Raw genomic sequence first — 22,060 nt, forward strand, 5'->3', positions numbered from 1 at the left:
TGACTCCTAATCTGATATCCGCTCATCTGTGTTTTTCTTGTTATTAAACTTCTAAGTCGCTGAATATCTTAATCCTTCTACTCAGTGAAGATTTTGCTTCGTAATCCCCTGCAGATCCCTTACGTGCCTTATTTCTAATTTGGTTTCTAGTTCGCTGAATATTTTAGTGGAGATCTAAAGGGTGACTAATAAAAAAGTCATATCAAACGATCAGTGGGAATCCCGTTCATTCGGCTCTATGAAAATTCTATGTTTTCAATAAAAATAAGACTTCTCTGCAAGATTCAAGAAGTTTTTCGCAAAGCAGATAAATGCAAATGATTCAGCGTCTTTGACACGGTGGTTTAAGAGGTTCTAAAATTGATAAATTGACCTAAAATAAAATTTACATGATGTGGTGTGAAAAATGAGAAGTTTTTATTTCTTTCGCAAACCCAAGTCTTTTCTACAATTTTTACATTTTTTCTTGTGAAAAAATAGTTCCTTTTTTTCACTACACAAACTGAGAAAAGCTATTGTCGAAATAAAAAAAGTGATACCCGGTGTTTGCGGACAAAATTATTAAAATTAGCATTAAGTCCGCAAACACCGGGTATCCCTTTTTTTATTTCGACAATATGAAAGAATATGATTATTCAAATAATCGACACAAAACTCACATTATATCCCAAAAATGTCTCAAACACAGGCAGAAACCGCTTAAAAAATTGAAAATCTCAAGAATTCTGCTGTGATCAGTAAAAGAAATCAGATTTCTTAATTATTCTGTTCAAAAATTTATCTTTCACTTAAAAAATGAAATATTTGTTTATTACTCCCGTTATTCAATTCGTTTTCACTATTTTTATATAGTTTGATTGAAAAAACAGGTATTCTTCTATTTTCACAACATAAATGAATAAAAAATTCGAAAATTTCAATCATTCATCTAAAATTCACGTTTCAAAACCAGAAATGTCCAAAAAACTCTAAAAAGTGTTTGCGAAATTCGGATGTCCCGAACTTTGTGTTGAAACCTTCACGAATATCAATTTTCCCAGCTATTTTGTTTTCAAAAAGTGGGGCGTGGTTGAAAAAATGATATCTTTTGTTATTTTTTTGTTACGCCCAACGTTTGTACCTATTTTCATATTGTTTTTCAAAATGATCAGTATTTTTTTCCCGGTTTTTAGTATTTTCTCTTCCAAGATGAACATTTCAGAAAATTTTCTCATTTTCGGATTACTGTAGTGACGAAACTGTGCAGTGTGCATATGCGCGTCAAATAGAAAACATTGAAAAAACGTTTTTGCTTCTTTTTTTCTCCATTTTTTTTTGACATTGCCCAGTAATTTTCTTTCAAGTTTTCGACGCAAAAACATATCAAATTTCCCATTTTTGTTGCTTTTTAGTTGCCGCCGACGCTAATTATTCGCAGTTTTTCGTATAATAGCAATTTTTGTTATTTTCGTCATTTTTTTGCTGTTTTTGCTGTTGTTTTAGGCTTAATTTTAATAGAAAATTAATGAATTTTCCGAATTTTTCGCATTTCAGTTGTCGCCGCCGCGAAATATTAGTGTTTTTTCGTGCAATAGCGATTTTCCGATTTTCTGTCATTTTCGTCAACTTTTCACAGTTTTTGTTGTTGTTTTAGGCTGAATTCCGGACAAAAAAAAATTTACCGAATTTTTTGCATTTTAGTTGTCGCCGCGGCGAAATATTCACATTTTCCGTGCAATAGCGATTTTCCGATTTTCTGTCATTTTCGTCAACTTTTCACAGTTTTTGTTGTTGTTTTAGGCTTAATTCCAATAGAAAATCAATAAATTTACGGAATTTTTTGCATTTTAGTTGTCGCCGCTGCGAAATATTAGTGTTTTTCCGTGCAATAGCGATTTTCCGATTTTCTGTCATTTTCGTCAACTTTTCGCAGTTTTTGTTGTTGTTTTAGGCTTATTGTCGCAACAAAAAGTTCCGACATTTTTTCCCCCTCGGTGTTTGCGGACTCAAGCCAAAATTTGATAGCTTTGGCTTAAGTCCGCAAACACCGACGAGGAAAAAATGTCGGAACTTTTTTATTTCGATAATAATTCCAATAGAAAATCAAAAAATTTATCGAATTTTTTGCATTTTTGTTGTCGTCGCGGCGAAATATTCACATTTTTTGTGCAATAGCGATTTTCCGATTTTCTGTCATTTTCGTCAACTTTTTGCAGTTTTTGTTATTGTTTTTGGCATAATTCCAATAGAAAATCAATGAGTTTTCCTTTATTTTTGCATTTTAGTTGTCGCCGCCGCGAAATATTCACATTTTTCGTGCAATAGCGATTTTCCGATTTTCCGTCATTTTCGTCAACTTTTCGCAGTTTTTGTTGTTGTTTTAGGCTTAATTCTAATAGAAAATCAAAGAATTTTTTGGGATTTTTTGCATTTTAGTTGTCGCCGCCGCGAAATATTCGTATTTTTCGTGCAACAGCAATTTTCCGATTTTCTGTCATTTTCGTCAACTTTTCGCAGTTTTTGTTGTTGTTTTAGGCTTAATTTCAATAGAAAATCAATGATTTCTCCGAATTTTTTGCATTTTAGTTGTCGCCGCCGCGAAATATTCACATTTTTCGTGCAATAGCGATTTTCCGATTTTCCGTCATTTTCGTCAACTTTTCGCAGTTTTGGTTGTTGTTTTAGGCTTAATTCTAATAGAAAATCAAAGAATTTTTTGGGATTTTTTGCATTTTAGTTGTCGCCGCCGCGAAATATTCGTATTTTTCGTGCAACAGCAATTTTCCGATTTTCTGTCATTTTCGTCAACTTTTCGCAGTTTTTGTTGTTGTTTTAGGCTTAATTTCAATAGAAAATCAATGATTTCTCCGAATTTTTTGCATTTTAGTTGTCGCCGCCGCGAAATATTCACATTTTTCGTGCAATAGCGATTTTCCGATTTTCTGTCATTTTCGTCAACTTTTCGCAGTTTTTGTTGTTGTTTTAGGCTTAATTTCAATAGAAAATCAATGATTTCTCCGAATTTTTTGCATTTTAGTTGTCGCCGCCGCGAAATATTCACATTTTTCGTGCAATAGCGATTTTCCGATTTTCTGTCATTTTCGTCAACTTTTCGCAGTTTTTGTTGTTGTTTTAGGCTTAATTTCAATAGAAAATCAATGATTTCTCCGAATTTTTTGCATTTTAGTTGTCGCCGCCGCGAAATATTCACATTTTTCGTCCAATAGCGATTTTCCGATTTTCTGTCATTTTCGTCAACTTTTCGCAGTTTTTGTTGTTGTTTTAGGCTTAATTTCAATAGAAAATCAATGATTTCTCCGAATTTTTTGCATTTTAGTTGTCGCCGCCGCGAAATATTCTTATTTTTCGTGCAATAGCGATTTTCCGATTTTCTGTCATTTTCGTCAACTTTTCGCAGTTTTTGTTGTTGTTTTAGGCTTAATTCCAATGGAAAATCAATGATTTCTCCGAATTTTTTGCATTTTAGTTGTCGCCGCCGCGAAATTATAGTGTTTTTTCGAGCAATAGCGATTTTCTGATTTTCTGTCATTTTCGTCAACTTTTCACAGTTTTTGTTGTTGTTCTAGGCTGAATTCCGGACGAAAATCAAGGAATTTTCCAAATTTTTCGCATTTTAGTTGTCGCCGCCGTGAAATATTCACATTTTTCGAGCAATAGCGATTTTCTGATTTTCTGTCATTTTCGTCAACTTTTCACAGTTTTTGTTGTTGTTCTAGGCTGAATTCCGGCTGGAAATCAATAAATTCTCCGAATGTTTTGCATTTTAGTTGTCGCCGCCGCTAAATAGCACTGCCGACGCGTCCAGAAGTATCAAATGTTGGACAACCACGAAATCATTACGGAAAGACCAATGTGCACCGAGAATCGAGATTATGGTTTGCAAAGTCATCAATTGTGTGTGTTTCTCAACAAAAAGATGTAGCTGGGCTCGCGGAAGCGGCAAGAAGAGTTTCAAGAACATCGATGATGAGGTTAAGGTGAGAATAGAGACTATTTGGAAGGTTAGAAAACAACATTTTTGTTTCAGGAGACCAATTGCAACGCTTACATCGTCCCATTGGAAAAAACTGCTCCAATGACATCCGACTTCCGTGGTCTCATCAATAGACTGGATGAAATGGTTTTGGCCGATCCCAAGAAATTGGAGAATGTCGTCACTTCAAATTCCAGCTCCCACGATTATCCGGATAAGATCAGTTTCACTGGTTCACCACTTTTGGATCCAATAACTACTAGCAGTTGTGAAGTGCTCGAAGCAGCCAAACGTCGTAAGAATACAAATGAGAATCATGTGTATGAATAGTTGGATAAATCGAAGAACTACTACTTTTTCGATGGATGTAACCAGAATGTTGTTCCAAAAGAATTAGAATTCTTCGAAAAGTTCCGAGGAGAAGAACCGGCTCCTGCTCCAGGATATCTCCCCGTTCCTATTAACCATCTGGACAACTTGGAGCAAATGCCCAGACTTCTCGAGGTGCTCTCAAGTACAAGTATGAGTGTTGTTCGTGGGCTCGGCGATGTGATTGGACTGAATCCTGATGACTTCTTGATTGAAACTCTTGCTAAAGTCTTGCATGATTATGATTTGATATGTCTGCGACAGATGCCTCAGAAGGCAACCACCAACTACTGGAGCGTCCAACTAAAAGGAAAGAAGAGACCAAATCCTCGCGAATGGGCTTGCTACGACGCTCATCATACCAAGAAGCTCGATGAATTCAGTGAATACTATGAGACAATTCAGGATTTGGTGAGAGAAGGTGAGGATAGAAAGGAAGATTGAACGGTTTCTTAATAATTCTGAATTCTAGTTACAGTACGGTTTTCAGTTAAAATTGGCCTAGTTTATGAGTGTGTCATAGTAATACTGTTTAATTCATCAAATAGACTTTTATGAATTATACAGAAAAAAGGTAAAGCTTCATTTTTGTAGTTGACAATTTTTTGTACGGACACTCCCTAGCAAGTTACGTTTCGAGAACGTAATTTATCTTTCAAATCGAATTATTTCTATACAAAATAATGCAATTTCTGAGCTGTCTTCCTAAAATGACTATAACTTTCTAGGGAGTGTTCGTACAGAAAAGCTGTCAACCACACAAATGAAGCTCTACCTTTGTTCTATACGATTCATTAAAAATCTACTTGGTGGGACAATCAGCATTACCTGACACACTCTCAAAGTTGGCCAATATCAACTGAAAAGACCAAAGTTTACAATCTTTTGGACGGTACTGTAGATGGTTGCCTTATAATTTTGAACTCTAGTTGCCAATCTAATTTAAACATTTTTTCAATCTATTCACTATTACAGCCATCTTGCAACTCAACAACAACTTGGAGGAAGTCGAAAAAATCATTGAGGAGTTGGCGAACAAGATGAAAGAGTCCAGTATGTCAATGGGCGGAATCGATGGAAGATGCCACAATGGGCGCATTAGGTACCAATATGAATTTGACGGATTCTACGACTTGGTCGAGACAAGCAGCGGTTAGTAATACTACTTTCTTTTTCAACATTTATTCAATATTCCCAATTTTCAGAACGTGAATCTCTTCCCGGACTCCTTCCGTAGATGGCTGTGGAACACTTCTCAATTTTGCTGGAGAGATGATTGATGGTCTCAATAAGCCGCAGATGTACCTTAAACTTCCTGGAGCCCGTACCACTGGTCATCTGGAGAACAATTGCCTGGCCTCCCTGAACTATAACATGGCCCCAGAAGATTGTGTTTGGTATGGTGTCCCAATGGAATATGCTGCCGAATTTCAGAAAATAATTGCGAAAAAGATGTCATTGCTGACGATGCTAGTAGAACAATTCTGGAGCTGTGAAGAGGAAATCCTCAAAGCTAGAATCCCACTCCAGATGTTCATTCAGAAGCCAGGTGAGCTCGATTATGTTGGAATTGGCACATACCATTGGGTACAATCAAATGGTTTCGCGAGGAATCTCAAATGGAACTTGGCCACGCCCACGTTCACTGAATTGGCTGTAGCTGCCGCTTGTCATGACCACTACGTGGCTAACAAATACTCGTCAGAATATTACTTGGAAATGGTGATGCAGAGAGCTGAAATGGATGAGAAGATGAAGAAGCTAGTGAAGTCTATTCTGATGCGGTCAGTGAAAGTATTTCAAAATTGTAAATCAGGAATCTGAGATGAGAAGCACAGATGATTTTTGAAATCCACTTTCACCGAATATCCTCTATTCCCAGATCACACGCCAACAGAAAATTCGAAATCGACTACGTCTCGAAGAATCACAAGGTCTTCACGATTCGAGATGCCAAAACTGGTGACGTGAAATTGGACTCAGTCGAACGATGTCAAGAATGCCGTCAAGTACTCTTCAGTAATGTCCCCGTTGTCCTTATCAAAGAGCACATTCCAAAACAAAAGGGCAAACCAGCAAAGTATGTTGAGGATGATGGAACTGGAACAACAGCAGTTCCACTGGTATTCTGCTTTGAGTGTTGTTCGAAGTAAGTGTGTTTTGAAATCTGATTCAAGAACTGACGTGTGGATTCTCGATTCCAACTTATATAAAATCCTAAATGTCACTGCTTGTTTTCTTATAATTCCAGAAAGAAGTTCCGAGATGTCACTGTACACCAGCGCTACACCCTCATCACTCTCGGTTCTCTCTTTGATGGATTCATCGTATTGAATATAGAGTGTTCCGTCGACATCTGGTACTCCATCGGCATCAGAAGTAGTATGGGGAGACAAAAGAAACACACACCCACCCCCCCCCCCATTTTCTCAGACTACACAAAAATTGACATACACCCGTCAGGTGGCGGTGCCGAGAGGAGAGGTGGCGGAGAGAGGGGTGTCTCCACCAAAAATCGGACACACATGAGGAAGAGGGGGACAGTAAGACCCTACAGTAGACTCTCTCGTTTCTCCGCGTCTCTCGTCAAAACCATACTCTCTCGTTTTTTCTCTAACCTTTCTCTGCGTCTATATCGAAGAGCCCCCCAGAAAAGAGGAAGTAGCCGGTGGCCTAACTATTTCACGAGATGGCCTAACTCTATTTTCTCTTTCAAGTTACATTTTCAAGAAAAAGAAAACATTTTACAAACTCGTAAAAAAGTTTTCTTTCTTTTGAAAATGTTCTTACACAAAAATCTAAAAAATTTGTGTGATTCTCACTTTGAAAATGCAAATTTTCGTCGAAAAGTAGAAAAAAAAAATGTTTACCTGAAAAGTATCTGAAAAAATTTATAATGTTATATTTTCAATGTTTTTCCTCCAAAATCCCTTTATTTTTCCCTATTTTCCACGTATAGTACACGACTGGCCCCCTCTTTCCAGCGCATAGTACACGGGCGACCCATGGGGCGCGTTTACGTCTTCCTTTTCCACAGCTGAGTTCGTCTAATGGAGGCTTAAGATGTTCCATGGATCGCAGGCAGAAGTGTCCTGAAAAACTAAGCATCTTCTTTCTTTTCCTAGCCTGGCCTCTCTCATGCCCTCCGCCGTGGCACTGAACCTGACACCAACTGCCCCATCGCCCCGGCCAAGGAATCTTGAAAGACGATGCATCTGCACTCTTTTCACACCCTGGCGCCACCCTCATGCTCCGGCGTTGATAGAAAGAGATGGAAAGTGAAGAAAACATGATGAAAAGAGAAAATAAGCAAAGGTCACAGTTTGCTGACTTCAAACATGTCGCCAGAAGGTGCCAGGAACGACCGCTGTTGCGGCCCGTCTATTCATAAAAATTAAGAAGGAGATTTGTGAAGAACGAGTGAAAAAAGAGAAGGATGCGGCAGTGATCGCGTTGAATGAAATTTACAGTCATCGGATGCACAAACATGTATAGCGGTGCATCGGACTGACACGTCTTCTACTTGTTCATTTGATATACCACGTATTGAGTAGTTTCTATAAGTTGGCGAACAAAAAAAGAAGGGTAAGTCGAAAAAAGTATTGAAAAATGGGCAATTTGTGACGAAAAACCACAAGAATGAGCGTTTTTAGTCAAAAAAATCTGAAAATCTTTTATTTTTGAAATTTTTTACCGTTTTTCAGCTCTTTTCTTGTCAGAAATCCTTCTCTCTTGCATGAAGGCAAATAATCATAAACTTCGAGATTGAGGAATGTGTATTTTCGACCATCAACCTGCCACGTTTGGATGGGTTTTCGAACGTTAGAATAGCAAGGTATCATGTTTGATGGTTTGGAAAAAACTGAGGAGAAGGTGCGGACCTTATACAGTACCGCTTGTTCTTCGTCACTAACTAATGTGAGCATACCTGTTTTTTTTCTATCTGATTTGTCTACATGCACTACATATTCTTTTCATCTGTAAGAAAGTAGGCAAATCACTCCTGTGAATCTTTTGAAAAACAAAAGTTCAGTTAGCATCTAGACAAGAAATGCTTTCAGTCATACAATTTGTGGGTAGAGTAACTCATAAACACCGACGACATGTGAAATAAGAATTACATGAAAGAAAACGGCAAGAAGACTCTCATACTAAAACAGAGATCGTTGTTCCCTTTCAACTTTTTTGAACCCTGTAGAGTTTCAGTGTCCTCCCTTTTTAATGAAAGTTTAACAAAAAAACTATTTATTAAAAACAAATATTCTTTATTCGACGAAGATGTAAAAAACAAATGAGATGAAGAAAGAGAAGTTGATTAGAAGTCGAAGAATTTGGAGCTCAGTTGTACTTTTGGAAGTTCTGAAATGAGCACGTTATACTGTTAAAAAAATTAAGTTCGACCAAGGATTTTCTAAAAAAAAAATGTTCGCGATCTAAAACGCAAGTGTGGCAATTTTTAATCTAGCTTATCGAAAAGTTCAAAACTCACGAAATAATGGTTCGCCTTCGTTCAGCTACTGTAGCGCTTCGATTGATTTGGGTAGAACTTTTTAGACGTCCTCCTGTAATCAATTTCTTATTTTCTTGCTAGAATACTTGGACACTTACAGTTTTCGCCTTCTTGACTTTCTTGGATTGAAGACGTTTTTTCCCTGGAGCCGGGATTCCCTGAAAGATGTCAATGAGAATAAGATGTTTGCGTCAAAGTGTTTTAAGTGAACTTACTCAAGAGGGCTGTCCTCCATCATCACTATCTTTTTCCATACTGCCACGTCTTTTTTTCAGACTCTTTTCCATCTCCTCTTTTTCCTTCTCGGCCTTCTCAAGCTCCAGTCTGGCAGATTCCAACTGGTGTCTGGCAGTCTTCTTCTCCATTTTTATAGACTCCTTGCGGCATCATCTCTTCTGCGAAGTGCTGAAAAAATACGTTTGGAAAAATGGCTTCAAGGAACTAGAAAACACTTTTTTGTTTTCTTTAAGTATACTCAGTGAGAAATCAAGGCAATGAAAAAACTGACCTTTTGCTTTTGCCTCCTTCTCGTAGATTTCGGGATCTGCCGCCGTTCGTTCTCCGGAGAGCACTGAAATTTTGAAATATGAACAGGAATATGTTTCTTTTTTGGTAATTCGCTTGATCATAAGAGTTGTGCCCGGGTCTGTTTTTTATAGACTACGAAAAGTGATCGATATTAACTAATAAAGGTCATTGTGTCAGTTTGGAGTTATGGGACATGACCTATATTGTTGGAAAGCTGAGAACATGCTGATTCCAAATATATATTCAGTATTTCAGTGTTCATATTTTTGGAAACTGAGCTTTCCAATAATATCTATCACGTCTCATAGCTCTTAACTGACTCCATAACCTTCCCTATCAAGGACAAAACGTCGAACACTATTCTCGAAAACAGATTCAAAAAAACTTACTTCTACGTCGAACTGGTTCTTGTGGAGCTTCAAATAAAGTTTGGACAGACGCTTCTGTAAAAAATTTAGTTTATATGCGTCAATTGTGTGCATACTTTAGGTAGTCAGTGTTCACTTGCCTAGTACATCTCTACTTTTTTTTCGAAAAACATGTTTTTTTAGCAGTAATTTTGGAAAAAGTAGTTTTTGGGGCATTTTCTGCAAAAATTCAACTGAATTCAGGATTTTTATTAGTTCTACAATGAATTTAGTGATAAAAAAGCACTTGAAAATCATTTTTTGGATGCAAAATTTTTTTTTTAATTCCTCTCGGGCCGACCGGGCCGGGCCGGCAAATGACAAGTATGAAAAAAACTGACCTTTTGCTTTTGCCTCCTTTTTTCATACTATATATATTTTTTTATGTTTTTAAGAGGCGTTGTCTGTAAGATGAGGATTCCTCTTGGCACAGTTGCAAAAAGTTGTTTCAATCCGAACTCTTTTCACAGCATATGTACCCCTATGGTAGTGGTTTACAAAAAATATGTCATCAGTCCCCTATGACGTCATCATAGGAAAATATGACCAATAATTGACTTTTCACCCAAAAATTCATAAAAATTTCAATTTTTCAAATAACTTTAGGGAACTTTCGCAACATGTTAGGAGTGTTTTTGACTACCCCTACACAAATTTCCAGTCCCCCAGACACCCCAGAAACCGTTCAAGTGAATTTCACTTTCATGTTTTTCCAACTTTTCTCGAAAAATCCCTCTAGAAGTACTCAAATTTCAAATCGTATTCGTATTCTCCGCAAAAAGTTCTATTAGGTCCAATTAAAATCATCAAAAAACCATTGCACCATTTTGAGATATTTCGATTTTTTCAAAAATCACATAAGGGTCCCCCCTTATGAAAAAAAATTTTCTCGAAAAATTCAAAGAAAAAATTTGTTTCGAAAATAATCAGAATATTGATAAAAAACATAAAATCAACCAATTCCGAGATGTTACACCGTAGAAATTAGTTTGAACCGATTTCGTTTTTTTCTTCATCGAAATTTTTTCCCATTTTTTAACGTTTTAATCAATATTTTGTACTGAAGTACACAAATTTCAAGTAATGTACTTATTTCTCGCTAAATTTAGCAAATAATCAAAAAAAGACCAGTGATAAACCATTGGACCATTTTGAGATTTTTCCATTTATTTCGAAAATCACATAAGGGTCCCCCCCATGGAACAAAATTTTTATCGAAAAAATAATTCAACATTAATTTGATTCAAAAACGTTCAAAACTCTTTTACAAAACATTTTGTAATATTGCATCAATGTTCCAAACGTTAATAATGTTGAATTATTTCTTCGATAAAAATTTTGTTCCATGGGGGGGGCCCTTATGTGATTTTCGAAATAAATGGAAAAATCTCAAAATGGTCCAATGGTTTATCACTGGTCTTTTTTTGATTATTTGCTAAATTTAGCGAGAAATAAGTACATTACTTGAAATTTGTGTACTTCAGTACAAAATATTGATTAAAACGTTAAAAAATGGGAAAAAATTTCGATGAAGAAAAAAACGAAATCGGTTCAAACTAATTTCTACGGTGTAACATCTCGGAATTGGTTGATTTTATGTTTTTTATCAATATTCTGATTATTTTCGAAACAAATTTTTTCTTTGAATTTTTCGTGGAAATTTTTTTTTCATAAGGGGGGACCCTTATGTGATTTTTGAAAAAATCGAAATATCTCAAAATGGTGCAATGGTTTTTTGATGATTTTAATTGGACCTAATAGAACTTTTTGCGGAGAATACGAATACGATTTGAAATTTGAGTACTTCTAGAGGGATTTTTCGAGAAAAGTTGGAAAAACATGAAAGTGAAATTCACTTGAACGGTTTCTGGGGTGTCTGGGGGACTGGAAATTTGTGTAGGGGTAGTCAAAAACACTCCTAACATGTTGCGAAAATTTCCTAAAGTTATTTGAAAAATTGAAATTTTTATGAATTTTTGGGTGAAAAGTCAATTATTGGTCATATTTTCCTATGATGACGTCATAGGGGACTGATGACATATTTTTTGTAAACCACTATTATAGGGCTACATATGCTGTAAAAAGAGTTCGGATTGAAACAACTTTTTGCAACTGTGCCAAGGCCCAACACAAACATTCTCACTCTTACAGATAGTGCCTCTTAATACAACAAAACTTGAAAAAACACAATCAACATTGGAAAATGTTCAAAATGTTTGGTTAACCGGAAACACCATAAATCATACTTTCAAAAAACTTGCTCACCTTCCACAACTACTTCGGCTCCAATTCAAAAATATATAGATAGAAAGATTAGAATTCAAAAAAAATAGGAATACATTTTTTCGGCGTCTATGCAGTAAGACACCTCGAGGACACTACTGGGGAGAAATCGATGTGTCTCTCTTTGTCTTTACATTGTTTGATCAGTGACGTAGATGTGCGTTCTCTCATTCTGCGCTCTCTTATTTTGCAACACTCTTTTTATCTCTTTTGGTGAGCGAAAGGCACACTCGATCGTAAATATCAGGCAATAACTGGGTGTTATGCAAACGCGCCCTATTGCGCCACTCAAAAACGTGGTAGTTTGAATTCATTTATTTGAAAGTACTGTTATTTTTTGAAGAAAAAACGATTTTAATTGAAATTCCGGACGAAATGAATGTTTTCAGATCACAACTTCGATTGATGGATTATAGAAGATCTTTTTCGAACAATCTTTGTCAATAAATATTCATTTAAAAATTAAGAAAGCTTTTCTCTCATTAACGGTCTTTTACAAAATTCCAGACGGTTCCCATGACTAAACAAAAGTTAGACTGGTATTTTCGACAATTCCACTCCATTTAAGAACTAAAAAAAGTTGTTTTATTCACAATGAAAGAAAAAAAGAAGTTTAAAACAACATTTTCCACATAAGCGGATTTTCAGCCAAATTGCAGATGGTTTCGGTGACTGAGCAAAAGTTAGACTGGTATTTTGTACAATGACACTCCATTTAAGAACTAAAAAAAGTTGTTTCATTCACAATGAAAGAAATAGAAAAGTTTAAAACAATATTTTTGACACAAGCGGATATTCAGTCAAATTTCAGACGGTTCCCATGAAAAAACAAAAGTTAGACTTCATTTTCGACAAATATGGTGATTTACTTTTGAAGAAGATAAAACTTTTCAATTGATTTTCAAAAAATCTGCAAACTGGATTATAGAAGCACGAAAATTCTTCCAGACTTCAAACTGAGAAATCAGTCAATCGATGTAGCTACAATACACAACGATTAACGGACCGCCTAGCTAACAGTTCTCGGAAAAAAACTTACTGGGGGTGATCAGTGATCTCTGACTCATTATAGTGAATAGTGGAATAGTAGGATAAAGAAAAATAGTAGAATTGAAAGAATAAGTCCTTAAGATGACCCATTGAGCCGATGGAAGCTGTTGATGCAACTGATGAGTTTTTGAAAACAGTTGGAATGAACGAGAAATATCATAGAGGTAATGAATTCGGTGTTTTCATGTGGATACTTGAAGCAAGAGATGGAGAATAAAAGTTGTGGGGAAATTCAATGATCAGTAATTAGTTTTCTCTTCTCTCCATTAGTAGCAGATGAGATGGTTTTTTTGGTGATAAAATAAATTCCAAGAAGTTTCCGTGTTGCTTGTTAGAATAGTGTTGCCAGCATATCACCTCCATACGAAATTTAAACAGCCAAATCTTCCGTGGATGCTGGACAAAAATCGCATTAGTGGTCGGAGTTTTAAAAAATCAGCTTTCTTTTATGTATCCTCTACCAAATGAGCTCAGTTTTTAGGTTAATAGACGAATTCTGAAAAAAATGAGCGAAAAACTGGAACTTGTAGCAAATTATTATAAAAATAATCTACCTCCTCAGGATTAATATGAGACGACTCTATTGAATCTGACGGATCGGGGGTGATGTGGAGAAAATTCAAAATGTAAAAAAGATGACCACGCTTTCATAACAGTCGAAACCATTTTGACGGTGCCAAATCGTAGCCATACGGGGGATAAACGTTTCTCGCTCAAAAACGAAACATCCTTTTTGCAGTTTCATCGCTTCGTACAGCCTGGCAAGACAATATGCAGGATCCTTCTTTTCTTATCTCAAAAATTGTCATTCGCATTTTTTCTTTCTTTTTATCCGCCAGCTGGTATGGCAGAAAGAGAAACAGTGTTGCGTGGCACGAGTGGCAGGAAAAAGAATGAGAGTCGCGGAGAGGAGATGAGAAGAGGGGGTGGACAGAAACAGAGGAAGAAGGAGACAGTGAGAAAAAAACGGATCGTGTTCAACAAATATATTATGACGTGGCGACTGGCAACTCTGAAACTGACTGAAAATAAATAACTTTTTTGCTAATTGGCCGACTGGAGTCATCTTTTTGCTCTCATGGTTGAAGAATTCTAAAAGAACTAAATTTTGTGAAATATGCTTTGAGAGAAATAAGCAGCGTTTTTTTCAGCTAGGAAGGAACAGACCGTTTTTACTTCAACTCCAGAACTGAAAACTTCTCCAATTAGTTCTTCATTATATTCAGTCAGTTCTGATTCTCATTTCCATTTTCTAGATATCTGAAAGAATAGTTCTCACATTCAAAGTTTATTTTAATCTGATGCAGCCAGAGCATGATTTTTCAACATTTGACCAGACGTCGGGCTTCTTCCATTTCAATCATCAAAACTTTCCTTTTCATCAACATCTTCATTTGCATAGTGAAGTTGTTTTCAATTCTTTTCCCACTAGTCGAATGTTTAAAAGAAAAAGGTCTGCGTCTCTTTTTTTGCAGTGTCGTTTTTGCATCCTCCCTTCCCCATTCTTTCCCCTTTTGTCTGCTGGCGGGAAAGGAGTGGAGGATAACTTCACGATGCAAATGACTATTTTGGAGATAAGGAAAGTTTTAAAAAATGTTGTGACGGAAATGACTAAAAGAGCTGAAATGATTCATTTTGATACTAGTTTTGAGTAGAAGTAGTAAGAATGGATTGAATTATGAACAGAAGTAGGAAACACTATTAAACATTTCAACGCGGATTTTCTAGTGCTATAGGACTTTTAGTATATAATACTTCGACCATAGAAAAGTCACATTTACTCAAAGTTGTGAACTTCATTACTTATAGTGATGCCGAAAGTAGATCTCACATGGAATGTATTTTGACTGCTACCCCTAAAGTACTGATTTTTTTCGCTCATTCGATGAGTTTTCTCAAGACAAAATGGCCCATAAAGGCTTTTCCTGTGACGTGACCTCGTTTTTGAAAAATTGAGATTTTTCGAAAATGAAATTTTTTCGAAAATTTTTTTTCATTAATTTTTTTCATTATTTTACCGGATTGTTCAGAAAACAGGCTTTGCACATATTTATAGCAAATTTCATGTAGTTTTTGACAAAAGTATGACACTCATGAAAAAATAATTTTTTGATCCTGAAAAAGGTAAAAATGTGACACCCTCCAAAAAAAAATTTTTTTTTCGAGGTCGGCAGAAGTGACATACATATGGTAAGAAAGAACAACTTATGTGGATTATTTTTTCATATAGCACTATAGTTGCTTCCAGTTAAAAATTAAAGAAAAAATTGCTCTGAAAATTTTCATTTTTCGAAAAAATGTGACATGTCGGAAATAAGTTCGAATTTTTAATATTGCCCAAGCTCCTAATCAAATTCAATGAAAATAACAATTTTCAGATTATGTTCCACCATTTTCAAACAATGATTCACATCCCTGTTAACTTCTCTTGTCATAACACTCGTTCAAAGATTGCAATTTTTCTCAAGTGGTGGAAATTCAACAGCTTATAACTCCTCTGAAACTAAAGGAAAGAGGCTAAAAAACACAGAGCAACTCGAAAATAATTATTGATTTTTGAAAATCATATTTGGGATGTTTTTAGAAAAAATTTTTTTTTTCGATTTTTGATAAGGGGGCACCACACGAAATTTTTCCAGAAACTTGAAAAATTATTTTTTTTGAAAACAACTCAAAACAAGTTTATAAACTAAGAACACATTCTAAAAACCGTTAATTGTGGTTGTTTTCGAAAAAAAAAATTTCAAGTTTCTGGAAAAATTTCATGTGGTGCCCCCTTATCAAAAATAGAAAAAAAATATTTTTCGAAAAACAGGCAAATTATGATTTTTGAGAAGCAATAGTCATTTTTGGGTTGTTCTGAGCTTTTGAACCTGTTTGCTTCAGTTTTAGAGGAGTTATAAGCTGTTGAATTTCCACCACTTGAGAAAACTTGCAATCTTTGAACGAGTGTTATGACAAGAGAAGTTAACAGGGATGTGAATCATTGTTTGAAAATCGTGGAGCATAATCTGAAAATTGTTATTTTTATTGAATTTGATTAGGAGCTTAGGCAATATTAGAAATTCGAACTTATTTCCGACAAGTCACATTTTTTCGAAAAATGAAAATTTTCAGAGCATTTTTTTCCTTAATTTTTAACTGGAAGCAACTATAGTGCTATATGAAAAAATAATCCACATAAGTTGTTCTTTCTTACCATATGTATGTCACCTCTGCCGACCTCGAAAAAAAAAATTTTTTTTTGGAGGGTGTCACATTTTTACCTTTTTCAGGATCAAAAAATTATTTTTTCATGAGTGTCATATTTTTGTCAAAAACTACATGAAATTTGCTATAAATATGTGCAAAGCCTATTTTCCGAACAATCCGGTAAAATAATGAAAAAAATTAATGCAAAAAAAATTTCGAAAAAATTTCATTTTCGAAAAATCTCAATTTTTCAAAAACGAGGTCACGTCACAGGAAAAGCCTTTATGGGCCATTTTGTCTTGATAAAACTCATCGAATGAGCAAAAAAAATCAGTACTTTAGGGGTAGCAGTCAAAATACATTCCATGTCAGCCTTGTAAAATTTTCTTATAGTCGGTCAAGGAAAAAATAAGCATGGCGCTCGCAGAAGAGAAGCGTCAGGGAGAAATCCTGACTGCTATCAGAATCACAGAGAGTTTATCTTACAAAGAGTATGCGTAGTTGGTTGTGTCTGACATCATTCAAAACAAAACATGCACAAAAATCCGCTTGACTGTTCGAATCATGATTCCTTTGGACGATTTTGTTGAAAATTAAGATGGTAACCTATGAGATCAGCATATCAGAAAACGATTAATTTGCAACGCCGTCAATTTAGATACCACTGGAAGCCGTGACGTCAGCAGCCCCTTCAACTCCAGAATCCTACATGGCGGCGGAGGCGGCGGAGGCGGCGGCGGCTCCAGAAACCAAAGAATGCCTTTGTCAATATCTTCTTTCGCAACGGGGATCCAAGCGAAGGAGAAGACACAGAAGTCGGCGAAGCGGTCGCGTCGCGGTTGCAATCAGAAGAATCAGGTAGAGAATGTGTTCGACACGACGCTCATCGAACCGAAACCGCCGTCACTGAAAAACGCATTCAAAATATGGAAAATAGACGGAAATTCGACACAAATTGCTCCGGAACCACTGATTTTCGCCTCTGAATTTTCGCGTCTCTCTTTTCGTTGACTCCAACTTTTTCGTTTTTCACACAATATGCTCACATTCAGAAAACGAAGTCGAGCAATCCATTTTTAGCACAAAACATTTTGACTTCAAAACAATCGACTTCAGCTGATCTATTTTTTACTCAAATGGTTTAAAGCTCGGCTTCAATAGCTGGAACTGCTCAAAACACTTCAACTCTCTCGATTTCGACCCAAAATCCATCAGTTTTGATTCAAAACGTTCCACTAGAAAACGTATAGAGGGAGCTGAGAAGACACAAAGAACACGAGTCATCACGTATCGGCATGTGTTTTCGATAGGAAAAATGTTTAATGTGCGTAAGAAACCGATAAACAACCGACGCCATGATGACCCACTCCGCCGCTGTCCTCCTCACTTCTTTCGTAATATCACTGGGTGAGTTGTTGAGTTCTCTCTTATGCTTAGCGAAATAACTTTTTTCAGATTTCCTACTGAATGGAAATCAAAACAATAATGTATTCCTGATTATTTATGAATTCTGGTTTTATTTATGTATATATTTTCGGTCTTGAGGTGAGTTTCGGAAATTCTCCCAAAAATTTTCAAAATAATGACCACAGTTTTTTTTAGATGTTTTTTGGCTGGCGACCGGCTGGAATGAAACCCCTCAAAAGTCATTGGAACAGACATCCAATTATTTCCAAATTGATAAAAACACCGTGAGTGAAGTTCAAGAATGGTTGATTCGGACAATTGAGGAAAAAGGAGCAGTAATTTTGGGTGGCACTGGTGGGAATTTTCACAAAAAATAAAACTAAAACTAAATGCTTTCAGGTAAAGTCGTTGAAATCGACGAGACGGCAGTGTTGAAAGCAAAGTATCAAAGGGAATCAATATTGAATCGTCCGACCATATGGGTCTTCGGGTTATTGGAACGAAAAACAGAAAAGGTGACGCATTTCTATATTTTGCTTTCTCAGAACATTGAAACTGCAGATTGCTATGTTTCAAGTTGTAAAATGTGACGCTACTACTCTTCTTCTCATCATACAGCGTTCTGTTGCACTCGGTATGTTTCAATGAGAAAATGTTCTGCAAAAATTTCATTCCAGGCACGACTATAGTCAGTGACGGGTGGACAGCATACAGAAGAATAAGCAAGCTTAGAAAAAGTCATGGCGTTATCAACCACAAACTGAATTTTGTGGACCCTCGTGACTCTTCTGTACATACCTAGGGCATCGAGGCATCATGGGGAGCATTGAAGAAATCACTGAAAAGTCGAAATGGCGTCCGAGATTACTGGCGACAGGGAAACCTCTACAACTATATCTTTAGAAGGACAAACAAAAATGAGAAATTGCTGAATTGACTGATGATCGAGATGAAGTTTTACGACGAATCTGACGACACTCGATTCTCACTAAATAGCAAAGTGTTGTAGACAATGATGGTCAATATGTTTGATATTCATCATGTTTTTCTTTGAAATAAAACAAATTTGAATTATGCCCAAAAGTTTCTTGCCAACATAATAGAAGATCATCAACACCTCAACAATCACATCTCAACAGCCATCTGGATCGGGACTAATCGGAACCAACAGCAATCTTCATTTTGCGACATCAAACTCTCCAAGCTGCTTTGCATCGAAAAAACGTTCATTATATGCCAAGAGAGGCGCCGACCTGACAAGTTAAAGAAAATGTTCAAGGACCGCCAAAAGTGAAAAAATCTTGTTGCACCTGTTATGAGTTCTCTACCAACCGATTCTTCTAATCAAGCATTGGCTGTTCATGAAAATTCAAAAATCACCATTAAACGTACAATGCGGAGAAGAGGAAGAAAAAAAGGCATGCAATTCAGTTCATTTTTTTTCTGCGACAATAAATGTGTGTATCTGAAATTCTTGTGGAAATTCCTAGAAAAACTTTGGGAATAGTTAAAAAATTGAGCTAAAATTGAGAAACTAACACTGTTTCGACCATATTCTTGGACAGTGAGACTATTAGAAACAAACCTGAAAAGAGGGCCTGGTCTCATCAGCAAGAAACCCTCTTTCTCAAAAGTTTTTGATGATTACATAAGTAAAATCACAAAACGTACTCAATTAACTCAGTTTTTGGTAAAAGTTTGTCATCATCATTGAAATTTGAATAGTGTTATCATCAATTTTTATCCAAAAAATAAATACTTACACAAAATTCATAGAATCAGATCAGAGTCTTCCATTCGGGTTTTTCGTCTTGATCCAGCTCGAAAGGTCTTTGTAATTAATTTGAGGGATAATTGATATCAGCTGATGAGTAGCCCATTCGGTAATTTCAGAGATTCTCTTTTATCACCGGAATACTTTATTTCTCCTGTCAGTAGCTTGATTGAGATGTCTTCAGGTTATTACGGTCCTGAAATTACAACAATTAAGAAAATGCACAATTCCGTTTTTGTTTCGGCAGGTGAGAATATGTATTATACTCAAAATTCGGGCTTGGCCTCAGTTCCTGAGCTAAAAACTGGGAAATCAAAAATTGTGCAGCACTTTCCCTGATCAGCAGCATTTTTCTAATATTTTGTTGTCAAAATACTCACTTATTCCAGGTTGTTAAATTGTTAAGTGCTGCTTTCTGCCTCAAAACAAGAATCTCGTTGTTATTGAAGGCGTAGAACATTTCCATGCCAACATTCTGGAAATAATTACTTTTTTCTCGAAGAATCGCTAAAAATCTAAAACCACAACTTAAAAATATTGTGACACGCCGGGAGCTTCTGGGCAAGAAGAAGAAAGACACGTGCCGAGTCTCCGCCCCTCCATCAAGGAGGAGGCGAGGAGCGAGGCTCCGGCAGTCGCGGGTCAGCAGGCCTAGCGCCCACACTTAACCCCACATTTTTAAACACACATATATCCAGACACACACTTAACCAGACAGATTTTTCCTAGATTATCACACTAAGTTAGTTTAGTTTATTCCTTAAAATGTAATTCATTCTTTTATTGTAATGTAGTTTCTCTGTGCCTATATTTTTATTTTATCTTTATCTATTTCTCTTTATTTTGTAGTTTATCTTTTATTCGTTTATTCCTTTATCTTCTTTTAATAAATTCGTAACTATCTAGAGGACATGGTTGTTTGTTGTTTATTTCAGGAATTAAATTTTAAATTAGATCCCCCTTCGGGTGGCATCTAACATGGAGGTCCCTCTCGAACTCTAATATGATCTCACGATTCATGTAGAGAGACCAGAGGGCAATTTTGGAACCATCCTGTCATAGACACAAACATATCATTTCTTTTTTTTTTCATTAATCAAATTAGGAATTTTCTTTCTTTTGTTTGGTTAACTCTAATATGGTCGTGTATCATCCTTGGAAGCGGTATTTTGTGAAGGTTTACGAAGTTCAGAGATCGGAAACCGCCCGGAAGTAATGAGGAATAGCTAACCACATTCTTCCACACAAGATATCCCTCTACCTAGTCGTAGGTAAAGTAGAGTTTTCCTAGGAATTCTGGATGGTCAATTTCGAAATATAATGAAAATCTCTGATAAAATTATCTCTATTCGGCAATAGTTCGTAGTTCCTCTTGACTTTTACCCCATTCTACATTCATATTCTCAAATTTTCTTTCATTTCATAAACTCTCTCTTTTTTCTCTTTCTCTTTACTCTACACCGCTACACCAAACACCCCCTTTAACTTGTACGACCCCTGGTGGATCGACCCGACCCAGGCCGATACCGTATCCAGCATAAAAGGCTCCCAACCTTTTATGACCAGGCATGGAGATATTTTTTTTTGATAAAACAATTGGTTCCTCTTGATTTCACCAAATTGTGAATAGGGCGTCAAGTCCTCACTTCACCATTTTTTTGAAACAGCTATTTTGGGATACTGAGAAAATCAGTTTCTTTCTTTTTTTTAATCCGGGCTGGATACCGTAGATTTTTGTAAGACCGGCAACATTTTCAGCATTGAAGAGGAACCGTAGAGAAGTCCGGTAAGATGAGTACTAGATGAATTGGTCTTCTCTAGATATTACTTGCCTTACCATCTTGCAACCATACAAGAAGGGACAACTTTACTCATTTCGGGTTTAAAAAGAAGAAGATTAGTCGAAAAACGCTCTGATTTTCTTAAATACGTGTCATAACTCCGTCGTACTCTGCCGAATAATAGAGAACAGGACTCAAAGCGGGAAAAACTCAATGGGATGAGCCGCTGACTTCAAAATTCTCAAAACAATTTTTCTCGTTGGTGCAAATAAAAATTCATAATTTTTGTATTCAAATTCTGAGTCCAAAGAGATCTAGTCAATCTCTATCCAGTCTCTGACCAAAGACTGTAATCAAAATTTTCATTCAGAAATACCTAACCTCGGAACAAAAACTCCGGAAGGGTACCAGAAGTAGATACAGTAGGCCTGGAAAACACTCTGTGACTTCCATTGGACAGCACCGCCCAAGGGAAGAATCTACAGTAGACCAGGAACTAAACGACCAACTATTTTTGGAAAAAAAAAAAGAAGAAAGCTAATCAGTCATTCAGAAAAACCCAACTACGCCACAATCCACATCAAAGGAAACATGACAAAGAAGAGCACACAACAAAGGAGAGGAAGAATAATTTATGGGCCCCACAAAGGAAAGGAGGAATGATGGATGAGCCACAAAGGGGAAGAGGGGACCACACCCACGGACCTAATCCCACAAGAGCAGAGAGGACCAACCATTTACAACCACTCGACCGAGTAGAAGTCACTCGCTCAGATTCGTGCTCTT

General features: G+C 36.4%; 2 protein-coding genes across 2 annotated transcripts; one reads left to right on the forward strand and one right to left on the reverse strand.

The window, feature by feature from the left end:
- Positions 1–3,872: 3,872 nt before the first annotated feature.
- On the forward strand, positions 3,873–6,495 carry GCK72_022568 (uncharacterized protein; the record flags this gene model as incomplete). Its single annotated transcript, XM_053734904.1, has 6 exons — positions 3,873–3,977; positions 4,028–4,268; positions 4,371–4,763; positions 5,318–5,494; positions 5,580–6,126; positions 6,225–6,495. 6 exons carry the CDS (start codon positions 3,873–3,875, stop codon positions 6,493–6,495), a joined length of 1,734 nt encoding a protein of 577 aa, XP_053578470.1.
- A 2,669-nt stretch (positions 6,496–9,164) lies between these two features.
- On the reverse strand, positions 9,165–9,862 carry GCK72_022569 (uncharacterized protein; the record flags this gene model as incomplete). Its single annotated transcript, XM_053734905.1, has 3 exons — positions 9,165–9,257; positions 9,361–9,423; positions 9,770–9,862. 3 exons carry the CDS (start codon positions 9,860–9,862, stop codon positions 9,165–9,167), a joined length of 249 nt encoding a protein of 82 aa, XP_053578471.1.
- Between the last annotated feature and the right edge of the window lie 12,198 nt (positions 9,863–22,060).

Source organism: Caenorhabditis remanei, chromosome X (assembly GCF_010183535.1).
Source record: "Caenorhabditis remanei strain PX506 chromosome X, whole genome shotgun sequence".
In the NCBI taxonomy this organism is placed as follows: domain Eukaryota; kingdom Metazoa; phylum Nematoda; class Chromadorea; order Rhabditida; family Rhabditidae; genus Caenorhabditis; species Caenorhabditis remanei.